Genomic DNA, 15,211 nt, shown 5'->3' with positions numbered 1-15,211 from the left:
TGTAATACTATAAGTTCTATTGGTCGTGCACATAAGCTTGTGTATAATATTTACAAATTCGTAATTTTACAAATTGCAAATGAAAATATAGCTGAAATATATACTATTTTTCCAATATTATAAATAAATAAATAAAATTGTGGTGTATAGTTTAAAATACAAAAGAAATGTCAATACTAGTCTATATATAACATCTGAATTATATAATATTTCAAATGAAATCTTTATTTATTAGATAATCTTGAATGTTAAATATTTTTTGAAATTGGTGTTCCCGATAGCCTGGCGTTTACTTGTTTCAAGTGTCGAGCAAGAAACTCACAATGTCCCTACTCTTTCTGAATGATACATTTTATCTCCAAACAATGCACAAACTTTGAATACAACTTGGCCCAATTAAATGTTCATACATTAGACAAATCAAATTTAATAACCCAGGTTTGTCATAAGATGAAAATGTCTCGAGTGATATGCGCTACACAACCACGCGCCCTGCTGCAGAGTGTACAAAACTTGGCATGCTCAACTAAGAAAACATGGTCATTTTATCTTCAGTACTAGCTATATGGTATTGTATTTGAACATGCAATCAAGCTACCATAATATACTTGAACAGGACTTCTTCGGATTGTTAAGTTGTCTGTGCAATTACATTAATAGTTAATAGCAGATGTAACTGCTAAGAAAACAGGAGTCTATTATAAACTAATATAGTTGTCTTTGTTCTTCAGTAGAGCATATGTACATTATCAATGGAGGAAATAAATGTTGAACCACGGGACTTTAAATGTCATTGCATACATATTAGTTCACAGGTTGAATGACATAGCCATATTAAATCCAACTGTGCTGCAAGTGCAGAAGACCTCACAAGCATTAAAATTCAAAAAATTGATCCTTCACTTAAGAGTCCAGGATGCCTGACTACTACCTGTGTTAAAAAATCACTGGGATCAAAATGACCATATTAATAGCTAAGATCAAAATGACCATATTAATAGCTGTTCCTGCTCACGTACATTCAGTAAGAATGTCAAGCACTCCATGTTCCACGTTCTATTAAAAATACAAGGCATTGTTAATTCCCTCTTGATATTGTTGTTGCTTAGTTGCCAATTTATTTAACTTGCATGGCAATTGCAGAATGCTGCTGCATATAAAAGCGCTCCAATATAGTATATTTAAAATGATTTATGGTAAGGTGAAGATATAAGGAAGCATCTTATCTTGTAAATGCGGCAAGGAAATATCAAACAGTAAATGTACATTGGGACAGCACTACTTTGAAAATATTAATATTGTATTATACTCCAAATTACAGTTATTGGGATTCAAAAAAGTTGTGTTAAATACTTGATTTTCAGCATTAACAATTCAAATAAAAAATTAAGGATGGAAAGGCTTCTCAAAACCAATTAAACACGTGACAACCTTATTGTATTCTTTGTTGCTTCAGAATCGGGTCCTATAAACGCCTATACACAAGTACAAGAAACTTGTTCCAGATATTGAAAGATAAATGCTTCATGTAGTGTAACGATGCCTTTACTCTCTCCAAAAAAAACGTATGGAGATAAGAAAATGAAGAAGATAATAATGGGCATCACATACAAATGATCACGAATAGGCGTTGCTTGCACAAAAAGCTTTCATTTTAAATACCCAGATAAATTCAAATGAAAGAAAGATATGAAAAACCAATTTATAGTACAATGGATGTTCTTTAAAGAGCAAAGTACTCAAGCTCTTTCATCAGAAATAGCACAGTTGTCAAGACCGGCTAACATCAAACATTTTAGGCTATGAAAATACACAAGCCAATATGATTGCCCAGGCTTGCAAAACCTAATTTCAACGAAGAAATCTTATAAGAAAATAAACCAGTTAATGCTTGAGTTATACAAAAGCAGCTGAAATATTTTAACTTATGCCATTAGGGGTAATCGAGACCCAAGTTTTTACCACAATGCAGCCCATATTGCAAAATATATTGGCACTGATTTTCCTTGAATTAACCCCATAAACCTTGACTCCTTAGAGTACATCTAGTTCTTCTTTGAAAGGCCCATTCTCTGAATTCAATTTCACTGGAAAAAATTATGAACCTCACTCTCAAGGCATTAGCTATGATCTTTAGCAAAAATTAATTAATGGTAAAGAGTCATTGTATAACACATGAACAGCCATGGTTGCCTCCCTCATCCTCTTCATCATCCGATCCAGATGAATCGCTGCACATGAGCATAAGATCTCAGATAAAGTACTATAGCAAAGGAATTCATTAATCAATACCAATTAAGTGAACAATGAAAACTCAAATATTAGTTGTTTCTGGCTTTTTAGGGAAAGAATTTCCTTGTAATGCTGTTCTTAGATTAATTTAACTCTCCAGTTCTCTAAATACGTAAAATATTTCCCACAAAAGGTGGCTATTTCCGGTCATAAAATCAAACAAGATGAAACATTTAATATTACTTTTATCAAATTTCACCCTTCCCTGTGAGAAATATGGGAAAAGATAAAACAACAATAAATAGGGACAACAGGCTTAAAGACGGGAATTGGAATAGATTTTAAAAGAATCAATACAACAGGATATCAGCTCATTTACAACATTTACATAGAACAGTAACTACAGAAAAATAATCACAGAAAAAAGTCACATTCATCCAAAATTGTCAGACCAACCTTAATCTTCCTACGCTCTTTACTAAGAATTCAAATTACCCCATTCAAATATAAATTTGAGGCTTTTAAGAGATCATTTTTGAATGTCAAAAAGAAATTTAAAAATATGTGGAAGTTAAGAAAGTCATGACAAGATACTCAAACTCCAGAAAGTTCTAGAGTTGAACCATGATAAGTTTCCTAAGTTGTGATGAACTTATTCATTCTACGTAATGCTTGAAATCTATGTTGACAAATAAAAGAAACAGGTAGGATTTCCAAAACTTTAAACAGAATAGAAACAGCTAAGTCATAAAGATTAAAAAAAAATAGAAATCTAAAGTTTCTTGTTGTTCTTTCTGGATTTGATTGTGTTTGTATTTTTTGCATCATAAAGTTTTTAATTTATACAGAAAAAGTAAAGAAGTCAGAAAACACATTCATGTTTATGTGAGGCATGCCCTTTTCAATTTGTCAGACCACCGTCTAAACATTTCAAAGCAAATGTACTTTCAGATGCTTTTACAGATTGAAGATTCTAGATTCTGAAAATAAATGTTTTAAATTTTCTGCACTATTATGAACTTATTTTGATCACAATGTGGAAACCTACCAAATTTTAGAAATATCTAGTTAAGCAATGAAGCTCAATTTAAATATCTAGTGAGGCAGTGAAGCTTTCTAAGGGCAAAAGCTAAGCTCTATACTATTCATAGTCTTACCACAAACATGCATAAGACATACTGGCTTATATGTTAATAGCTATCAAAACACATTATCTGCTACAATCTTACAGGTTCAAAACTTCAATGAGATTGTTAACCATCAAAAAGGTACAACTAGATAAAAGGTAAGAAATGCAAAACATACTCACCGTTACATGTACCTATTAATGCAGAGCCTATTAAATATCCTAGAAAATCAGCTCATGTAAGGGGAACCAATGGAGCTATCATCAAAGATACCAAGGTGGAATCCACTATCCTAACAATTAGTCTCAATGCTCTAATGGAAGGTGTCATGAATCTGGTGATGCAGGATCAATTGTGAGCTCTAGAATAAGTTCATTTAAACATTGGCATCTTCACAATTAGGTGCTGTTCTCACAGTGTACCTAATTATATTGTACACAATCAGAATTAGACTGCATAGTGTCTGATTCAATCTTTATTGGCCCATATATCATGAGCAGTGGTTCACCAGAACCCACCTCTAATGAACATGAATAGTCCACTTATACCCAATGCATCTAGATGATTCTCACAGAGGTGAAACATCAGGACTTCCTAGGAGGTTACCTATTCCAACGCCACTGTGACTCCTGATGCTTCACTCTTGTGAGGATCACCTAGATGCAATGAAGTCAAATTAGTACTTGGACGATGCATCGGGAGTTGGAGTAACATTGGAATGAGTGACCTCCCAGGAAGTTCCAATGCTTCACCCCTATGAGCATCACTTAGATTCAATGAGAACTAAGTGGATCATTCATGCTCATCGGAGATGGGATCCTGTGAACCACTATTCATGACTTATAAGTCGATAAAGATTGATTCAAAAACTACACAGCTGAATCCCAATAAACCATCAAATACTGACACTATTGCTGAACAAAGTGCAACAATCTCATAATACTGCAGGTTGTCGTCTCCAACTTGAACCTGTTTGTTATCATCAACATCAATACAGAGACCAGTAGTAAAAAAAGAACAAGGGCTCATTTTAGACACTCCAAATATAAACTATAAATGTTTCTCTGATCTCAACAGAATGAGCATCTAAAGATGAAATGGTCTTCAGTCTCCAGCCCTTAAAGAAGACTTAACTTTCAAATCATGCCCTCAGGATTACAGTGATCTGTCCCAAGAGAGATAGCATGACCACACTTCCATTAAATCAAGTAAGAACCCAAGGCTGAGTAACATATGTTGTTGCGCAAAGTCTACAGATGTCCAGAGCAGTAAGGCCATCAGTAACTGCTAAGTAATGTTTTGCATAGAGGCAATTTGGGGCTTGAGTAGCCAGATAAATCACAGAGCAAAGTCATTTTGTATGAACACTTGATAGATACTGTGATAATGCGAACAGTTTAATATAGCTTGTTTAAACTACATCATTTTCAAAAATGGTACATTTTGTCCAATGCTGGGCACTACATTAGAATGACCTAGAAATAACTGATCAAAAATTATGAAACTATGCCAAATAGGACAGCCACTCGTTATATAATACTCATAGTTTGACATTGTACTTACCACATGTTTGTCAATAAGCTAATAGAGAACAAAGAATAATGTCTGGAATATATATTGATATTGACATATGACCAAATTATGGGCAAGACAAACTAACTTATTAAAATACTGGGGCAATGAGGAGGTATACGTCAGGGATATTCATACAAATAAATAAATAATACAAAGAGGTTCACAATGAGTCCCCTATGTGTGAAATTCTCTCCTTCAAAGCGACTAGGGAGAAGGCTGGATATCAATAAGAACTGATTTTCCAAAATACAGTATACTTCTCTTGATAGTTTCTTCTGCTCGATAATACATTTTGTAGCATTCTTCTTTTGAACTACTTGAATATCTAGCCACAAATGCTAGGATCCATTCTAAAATCATATTCTCTATTAAAATTGATATAAGTATAAAACAACTCTGCATATTCATAAAAGATCAATTCAATTCTTCTAACAATTCAACACCTGAACTATATTAACTCCTGACAGATGTGAGGAATAGAAGGTTTTCCATAGTGTATGGCCTTGAATAGGAGATTTAACATTTAAACATTTTCTTTCAAAAGATTTGATGAAACCATTATTACCCATAACATGAAATTTTTTGTGTGATAAGCAATAAACGAAAGCATCTAGTTGAAAATGTATTGATACTAATAAAATTATGGATGCTACCAAAGTCAATGAGGATCGAAACTTTATTTTTGTGATAAACTCTTGAATTTTCAGAATCTTTTGATGAGCAATTCTGGTTACAGCTGCTAGCAATAGCCTTGATTGAATTTCTCTGGAAGGCAGTCAATTGCTATCAGACAAGAAATTGTACAAACTTTAGATCAGACTTCCACAGGAAAGATGCATCCCTAGGAATTCAATGGTGTCCTGGGTATATGAGATGTCTGAAGGCAAACTAGATGTTTATACTTCACAGATCATTCACCCAGCATACATTCACACTGCAAGAGTGCCGACTCTGAGTATGGGCTTCACTAAAACATTTAGAAGAGCAAGCTTATTGACCTGTAACCTTCGCATACACCTCTGTTCCGAATAGGGATTGACAATAGGTGAGTTCCAGTGCTTGCATTTATAAGAGAAAGCACAGGATGATATGGTCTTTCTGCCTCTCTAAATATGCCAGATCTTCTACTGATCAATGTACATCCAATCCACCCTCTGTAACTGAACTTACTTCCAGCTAGATGGAGTCTCCAGGTTCTGAGATATGAGGTGATTCCCCCAGCCCATCACAAGCTCCTATATATCAGGTATCACCCTGTATTATTCCTAGCTGTACCAGATATGAGAGACTTAGGTATGTGTCCAAGTCTTTTGAACATACACTTCAGCATGAGCAACACTAAGAGCAGGGAATTCATCCTGCCCTAGGACTCATTCCGAGTTTGCATATGGAAAGGAGAATGCATTCGTTTAATGCAGGAATTGATAAAAAACTTTGATGCCTTTCTCTTGCCACATCAACACCCCTATAAATAACATGAATCCCTCAATGTCAGCCAAGATTAGAAAACCAACCTAAGAACATTTCATCCAAGTCGGCCCCCAAGATAAATTAAAATATTTAAGAATGATTATATGGTGCGAGTCAGCCACAAGGGCAATACTTCAATTATTGAATAATTCCATTTATTAATAATTATTTATTTATTTATGAAACTGGGGCTGGCACCCAACCAAATCGGGGACATTACAGCCAAGTTAGAATTGCTGTATGATGTGTTTTAAACTTTTAATGAATTATATTACTTGTTTAAAAGATGATATTGATGAATTTAAAGTTGTTAAGCTGTGATTCTTACCATCTTTTCATTCAGCAATAAAGATTGCCCATGGAACCCGTGGATGCTCGTTGAATATGTGAAGCGTTTTCATGGAATATTGGGGATTTCAATGAAGGATCTTACTGAGAAAGATATTGAAGATAACAAAAATGAAAAATGTTAATTGTTGCTTGCCAATTCCTAAATTTTGTACAGGCTGACAGTGCAACTGCTTAGCAAATTTAATGTAAGCTAATTTAGAGATAGAAGATCATTTACAGATTATGTTGACTAAGTATGTTGATAGGAATTTCTAGAAGGCCACTGATGTAAATCTGCAGGATAAGTACTAGATTCGAGAGTGCCTCCTCAGAGCACCCAAATTTGAAGCAAAAATGTTAACTGTCAACGTCTTTTCACATTAAGATTGTGCATCAGTCAGCAGCCATACGAAGCAGAAGGAATATTAATATATTATTGACTAAAAACAAAAAGTTGAAGATACAAGACACTGACAGGGTGTATTGTACCTCTTAAAAATAAAGTATTTATTAATGGGCATTGACTGAGAGTATTACTGCAGCATTTGAAATGGACATGATGCATTGTGGAATAATGTCTGCAGATCATAATGGATAATCGAGACTGAACGAAGTTACATACTATGTGAATTGTAGTAGACATTTTGTTCTGCATATTCCAAAGAAGTAGATCATCTGAGATCAGACAGTGCAACTGCTTAGCAAATTGAATGTAAGCTAATTTGGAGATAAAAGATCATTTACAGATTGTGTTGACTGAGTATGTTGATAGGAATTTCTAGAAGGCCACTGATGTAAATCTGCAGGATAAGTACTAGATTTGAGAGTGCCTCCTCAGAGCACTCACATTTGAAGCAAAAATGTTAACTGTCGACGTCTTTTCGCATTAAGATTGTGCATCAGTCAGCAGCCATACGAAACATAAGGAAAATTTATTGACTAAAAACAAAAAGTTGAAGATACAAGACACTGACAGGGTGTATTGTACCTCTTAAAAATAAAAGTATTTATAACTGGGCATTGACTGAAAGTATTGCTGCAGCATTTGAAATGGACATGATGCATTGTGGAAGAATGTCTGCAGATTATAATGGATAATAAATACTGAACGTAGTTACATACTATGTGAATTGTAGTAGACATTTTGTTCTGCATATTCCAAAGAAGTAGATCGTCTGAGATCAGACATACCAGAGTTTGGAAGAAATGGCAGATATAAATGATAGAAATGAGCTGCTGAAGATATAAACAAATTCAAGTTTATTGTTGCAGGCAAGCAGTTTGTTTGCAGGTTGTGACTGACTATTTAAATAACAGTTCTGCTCACCAATTAACCAAACCATGGAAGCCTTGATGAAGCCTTGCACTGGCTGGAGGAAGAATTATATTGGTATTGGTCATTATTAATGGCACTGCATTGAAATCAGAGACACTTAGCTCATTTGAGACCCTCCAACCTTGACTGCATTAGATGGTATCAGATGGTATAAGATGGTATTAGAGCAGTTCTGAGTCAGGCTTTATCAAGAAAAGACAGCACGCCATGATTTTTCCAACAGGAGAGTGTCAGGTGAAAGATTCTTAAGATTTGAAATCGGTTGTAGATCACCAAACTTTGAGGCATTCACATCAGTTTACAAGATGCTACCTAGAAGGATGGATAGAGGTTGAAAGTCGAAACCTAAGTTGCAAAATAAATGGAGGAAATGTTTACTAGATGAGAAATGTCCAAGTGTAGTTCAATTCAGTAGAAGAGGACACAAGGAGAGGAATTACAAACCTTTGAATTAATGATAGTGGCAATGATGAAGAACAAGAAGAAAGGTATTTTGAAGAATTTTTATTTAAAGGAGAGAATAAAGAAGTCAAGATGTTGAAAGCTCTCTCTAGACTTGGTAAGAAAAGTAGAATGGATTTGACTAATTATTCTAGCAGTTTAGATCCTGATGAGCTAATTGAGTGCATTTGTGATCCTCAAAAATAGTTTGAATATGTGGAAGTTACTGACTCTTGTAGGGTAAAATTTGCAAAGACAAAGCTGAACAGACATGATGTGATCTGGTAGAAGGAAACTCACTCGGAGAAAAACACAAAATGTAAGACAAAAATTGAAAGATGGGATAGGATGGCAAAGAAACTAAAAGCTGTGTTGATTCCTTCAAGTTATCAACAAAAGCAATTAAAGAGGCAACAAAATCTAAAACAAAAAGACTTAGTGTAGATGAGTACTGAGGAACAATATAAGTTGTCTATTAGAGCAAGTCACTGTTAGGATAACTAGGAAAAAGTGGCTAGATATATTTAATGATTTATGAAGATCAATCGAGGAAAAATTGAGTATGTTAATCATCCAGTCTATTGATGATGCATAGCACTTTGCCCTAAAAGATGAGAAAAATTTGAACCAATGAATTCAAACCAAGTAGAACAAAAGAGGAAGAGATAGATTTTCAAGAGGTGGTAATCAATGAGTCGAAAGAGGAACTCATAAGTTGATCCTAAGGACAATGCATAAAGTAGCCACAACAACAAATTTGATAAGTATCAAAGAGGCGGAGATAGACTAAGTCACCGCGTTCGAATTCGAATTCGAGTTCGGCAACCATAAAATTCGGATGAAGTTCGGCAAGGGCAAAAAATTCGGCATTAAATTTACCCATATAAATTTAAATTTTTTAAATGTATAAATAATAAATTCATTAAATTATCAATAACTTAAAATTTTAAATATATTTGAAATACTATTATAAAATAAAATAAATTTGAAATGAAATAATCAAATTTATTATTTATTAAATTATATAATATTACATTAAATTTAAAATTAATATAAATATTTTACAATGTTAATTAAATTATAATAAATAAATCTATACTATAAATTTATAATACAATATAATAAATTTAAAAAACTCCTCTTCATATTATAAATTTATAATACATTATCTTTATACTAAATGGTCGAAGTGGTTGAATGGGGGGCTCACCACGACTACTGTATATCGGGCCTTCAATCAAAACTGTTATGAATTCTGATAAACTCCCCTTCGAAAGGCTTTTTCCGCAGCAGATTGATGGCGTGAGAGCAATTTTAATCAAATCGATCGTTCCAGCGCAGCTTAAGGAGAATACGCTTATTCATTCTGCCTGAGATTTGTGCCTATTCCTCCTGAATGTGAATGTGTATCAGATGGAAGACTTTATTTCAATTTTAAAAGCCCTAGTTTTGCTCCGTACGAATTTTGGGCCGAACTTGAATGAATTTATTTTATTGAAATTCGCCAAATTTCGAATTTCATGTATGAAATTCGGCGAATGCGGTGACTTAGGAGATAGATATGGAAGAGGTGGTAGAAAATTATCAAATAGAATCATTTTTTCAAGTGTGAAGGTGAAGGTCACTGAGCATTTAAGTGCCATCAGTCACAAGAAGAGTATGAAATAAGATCTGAAAGAACCACAAAAGCAGAACGTAGATGAGAAAGTTTCTTCTCATAATGAACAAGTAAGCATAAAGAAGAAAGGTGGGTCATTGTTATTGAAGAGAAATTTGTTTGAATCTTTCTAGAGGCTTAGGTAAACCTATACCAAAGTTTTAGAACTCAGACTCGGTGTGGACTTTGCAGCCCAAAATAGGACTCGAACTAAGCACAGACTTGGCAACCCAAAATAGGATTTGTACTTGAGACTCAGCACAGACTCGGCAAAAAACTCAACTACAAGTCAGGAAAAAAAAACCATAGTTTTACAAAAAACAAAAACAAATTAATGCATTTAGAGAACATAAAAGCCTAATTTGACTATCAATTTGCTCAGTTACTGGGTTCTTTGCCTTAGCCTCTGGTCTTGGTCCTGGTCCTGGTCCTTTACGGGTACTAGTCTGGTTCTAGTACGCCCCTGGGTTCACCCAGGGACATACCCAAGCTCTAGATTCTATCAATTGCTTATTTTCATTGCCTCTGGTCTTTTGAGAAGACTGGATATGCCACCTTGAAGTTCTCTCTTCTCTTCTGACAACATTAATCAATTAACTGAAACTCAAATTCATACTAATGGTTCTATTGAGTTCATTGTTGATGCAATATGTTACTAGTTCCCTCTTGAAAACTTTCTTCTTTCACATGTTTATCCATGCAAAAGGGATTTTCATCCCAAAAAATAGTTTATAGTTTGAGGTCACTTCTAGTAGGATGTTTAAAAAATTCAAGGTTGTCATTTTCCTTAAGTAGATGGAATAAAGTACAATTGTAAAAATCAATATTTTTCCATTTGGTTGTTTCTTTTCTAGTGATATTTAGAAAATTGAAGTAGTTAAAAGCAAGGTTTCTATCATTTTACATTTATTACTTATAATTTAAATGATATGTATATGTATATATGTGTGTGTGTATAGATAGATAGATAGATAGATAGATATATACATATATACATACATACATATACATATATACATACATACATATTATACATATACACATACATGCATACATTGTAGAACACAATTCTTCTACTGGGAGTGGGGGGCCGGGGGGTGAATCAGTAGAAGATATAAATTTAAAATTCTTGAAAAATTAAAATATCTTTGAAAAACTGAAAATATAAAAACTAAAATGATAAGGGAGAGTAATCACACACAGAAACTTCAACACCTGATGTACATGGAAAACCCAGGATGGGTGAAAAACCACAGTGAGTAATGCTGCAAGGATCTACTGTCCTAATCCAGCCTCACAAATAAAAATGTGTACAATTTAAGGGCACCAATCCTAATGAATCACCAAATCCCTTGCTTGAAAGCACCAACTTCTCAGACTGAGCACCAACCCTGCATCCTTGAGGCACCAACCTTCTAGAAATTACAAAACTCTTACTCACTGAGACTTATCTGATTTGCAGATGTACTGCATTACATTTCTCTCAACTTGATGACTGTCAAAAGATTAGACAGAATAAGTCCACACTCAGATTTTACAATGTCACTCTCAGATTGTAAACTATTACTCTCAAATTTTTACAGTATCAATCTCAGATTTTACAATGCTGATATCTCCATATGACATGATACAGACTAATCAAACTGGCCTATGTACTCATTCTAACTTTCGCATCAGCAATTTTATATACCACTCATTCCACATTGGACCTTAAAACTCTTTTTCAATGATGCACGCCCACTTCTCACCAATCCTTTGTTCTCCTTAAATACAAATAGCTATCAGTTGTGTAGTTGGAAGAAAGTTTAAAAACTGCTCAACTGCTTATGTAGTTATCAACCGAAACCTGCCTTAACCACCCTAACCAATAACTAACATCCTTTTATATCACTGAGAAAGAATTCAAACAATCTTGTCTAGTGGTGACCATAATAATAAAATAGATGGCAGTTTGTAGTGACAAAAATCAGTTGGAACCAAAACCAAATGATCCATAACTAACTCAGATCGGAACTCTTAAGAAAACCAACCCAATGCATATACAGCTCGGTATTTGATCAATTTAATCAACACTTGATACATACAGATTTAACATCCAAACAGAGCTGATTGAAGAGAAGGGATCATGTTCACTGTAGATACAATGTCTGTTCTGTTAACACCATTCATTTTTAACCTAGGTCTTCAGAATACAGGTATCAATACAACAGCAATTGGATAACCCAAAACAACTCATTCCAGAGAAACAAAAGACTACAAAATCAGGTAATGTGCAGAACCTCAAAACTGACATATTTTTATGTATATATCCTTCAGCATCAATCCAATCTGCATTTATCAGACTAAGGTATTGTTGATGCGTTTTTCATGCACATACGAACACAGAATAAAATACCAAGGTATCTTATCCTCTCTTGAACAAAGTTTCCCCGAATGCTAAAGATTTCGCCTAAGGATCAATCAAGGCAACTCCAAGGTTCTGGTATGTAGGGTCTCTACGTGTGGATAAGCTATTGTGGTATGATGTGATTATGCTGGAATCACAAGGGGACTTACGTTTGGTTTCCTGAGCGTCTGATTTGCTGGAACTTGAATCCTATCTACTAGCTGGAAGATAAAGAAATATCAAAAGGTGAAGGGCTCAGAAAGTCTACTCTAAGACCTAGAATGCAAGAAGATGGATGAATGACTAGGTGGAGTCCTACTGGGCTGGGTCTCACCATCAGGTTGAACAATTCAACACCAACTCAGTGCAATCTTCTAAGGGATGCTTCGAATATGTTCAAATTGTACACCATCAGACACTGATCACCATTCAATTTAATGCATGAACAATAGACGCGTAACGACTTGAGATTAAGCTCATTCTATGCCAGTTGACCACGCAAGGCACACTTACAATCAGCAAGAGGCTAGTGGTTTAGACTAGGTGGATTCCACGCGAGTGCATTCAATAACTTCCTTCATTCAATCTAATTAACCATCATCTAAAATGAAGATTCAACAAGAGACCATGCATATTGCAAAGAAACAACACATTTCACCATAACTTCAATGAAAATGGAGTTCATTTACAATCAAGGCAACAATTTCTTGCCTTCTCTTCCTAATCTACTCTAATTGCTATTATATTTACTATTCTAGCTACTAATTCTTAGCTATTAACTGATCTCTAACTATTATTAGCTAACTCTTAACTATCAACCAACTATTAACCTTTACAAATGAAGAGTAGGGCTTTATATAGAGAGCCCTTTACAAATTGATGGCTTTGATTGACTTAGAATCAATGGCTAGGATCGCAAGATAGAAACCCTAATTAGGGTTTGTTATAACAAACTTCCTTAGCCAATGAGAAAATTACATTCAATGAGTGTGGACCAATAGGAAGCAAGGGTAGGTACATCGAAGTTTGTGCCATCATTGATGAGTCAGGTACATTGAATCTGGACATGCTGAGGTGGAGCTATCTGACTGGAGAAACAGTGACTGGGATGCCACCTTGTCTTGCGTTTGCTCATATCTCTTTTGATACTCAATTTGATGACGTCGAGAAGCTAACTTTGATTAACTCTTCTGAAACTATATGCTTCTTCAATGTACCTTTGTATTGAATTTAGTTGATCCTCCTTCATCCTTGATGCGATGAATGATGCACAACTTTGACTCCCATGTGCTTGATGAAGCCTCCTTCTTGGTTTTGCATTACAGTGATAGGAAGTCATAGTCAAGTCAGCTACTCTGGTAGCTCTCTTTGTCCGGACGTGTTTGTAAGATCCTTCTTCTCTATCATCCCATGGTTTCTTCATGTGGTAGAATGGAGTGCTTGAGGATAGCTTGGAACACCTTGAACACTTGAAATCTCCCAATGCTTTTCTCGAACACTTGAAGTCTTTCTCCATGCATTTGGAGTGTCCTTGATGATGATGGGACTGGAATAGGTTGCCCTTATCCTGGCCTGATCCTCCTCCATCTGCAAAACAAACCAAAAGATGATTAAGTAAACATGATATATTTATCCCAACATAGCATTTCTTACCTTAAATCATTAACAAGAGGGCATCAAAATAGAATTCGCTCAGGATCCTCTCTAGGGAGAGGCCCTATAGGAATTTTGCTCTGGACCCTTTGGAAGGGTCAGGAGCGATTTTTTGCTATTTTTCTCAATTAGACCTTATTTTCAACATTTCACAATTTTGGACTTCACCTTCAAACCTTCTCCCATCATGATCTCACAACTAGCCCTTTAAGTGGTGTCAATTTCAAAGCGTTTTTTGGCAAGAATTTAGCCTATCTTAGGATTTCGCTCTGGACCCTTTGAAAGGATCAGGAGCAAAATTCATGATTAAGACACAATTCCATCCCTTCCTTGCTCCAAATTGCTTCTCAAGGTAAGTATACATTAATCTTTGCTCCACCAATGCCTAGGAATTCATATTTTGGCCTCCATCATGAGCAAATTAGGTGCTTTTGAGAATTTCGCTTTGGACCCTTTGGAAGGGTCGGGAGCGAAATTCATACTTTTCTTGCTTTCCCTCACTTAGCTATATCCTTCCTACCTCGTTTTCCTTTGACTCTCACCTTTGGATCCCTCTCTCATGAAGGTAACACTTGTTTGACCCCCAAGAAGGCTTGAAAGGAGAAATTCGCTCTAGACCATGGCCAAGGACAGGACCTATTTAGAATTTCGCTCTGGACCCTTTGGAAGGGTCAGGAGCGAAATTCATTCTTTGGCTCAAAATCTTTACTTTTTGGACTCACAACCTATTCAAATACATGCCTATGGCCATCTTTAAGTCCAATTGACCTTCATCAATGTTTGGCTTAACACAAAATTGGAAGAAAAGGGATATTTTGAGAATTTCGCTCTGGACCCTTTGGAAGGGTCGAGAGCGAAATTCAAATTTTAGACTTGATCCTTCATTTCCTTAACTTCAATTCATCTTGCAAGGCAAAAATACATCACTCTACCTTCAACCACGCCAAAGGAACCAATGTTTTGACTTCACACAAGGAGAAAATAGGTGATTTGAGGAATTTCGC

General features: G+C 35.1%; 1 protein-coding gene across 1 annotated transcript in view; it reads right to left on the bottom strand.

The window, feature by feature from the left end:
- Positions 1-1,634: 1,634 nt before the first annotated feature.
- LOC131075671 (uncharacterized) overlaps positions 1,635-15,211 on the bottom strand; it is a 67,875-nt gene continuing 54,298 nt past the window's right edge. The window contains exon 4 of the mRNA XM_058012522.2: positions 1,635-2,231. Coding sequence (XP_057868505.2) covers positions 2,162-2,231 — 70 coding nt within the window. The 3' untranslated portion in view covers positions 1,635-2,161. The remainder of the gene's footprint in view (positions 2,232-15,211) is intronic.

This window comes from Cryptomeria japonica, chromosome 3 (genome assembly GCF_030272615.1).
Source record: "Cryptomeria japonica chromosome 3, Sugi_1.0, whole genome shotgun sequence".
NCBI classification, from domain to species: domain Eukaryota; kingdom Viridiplantae; phylum Streptophyta; class Pinopsida; order Cupressales; family Cupressaceae; genus Cryptomeria; species Cryptomeria japonica.
Note: the sequence above shows the minus strand (reverse complement) of the source record. Positions and strands in the feature narration are given on the sequence as shown.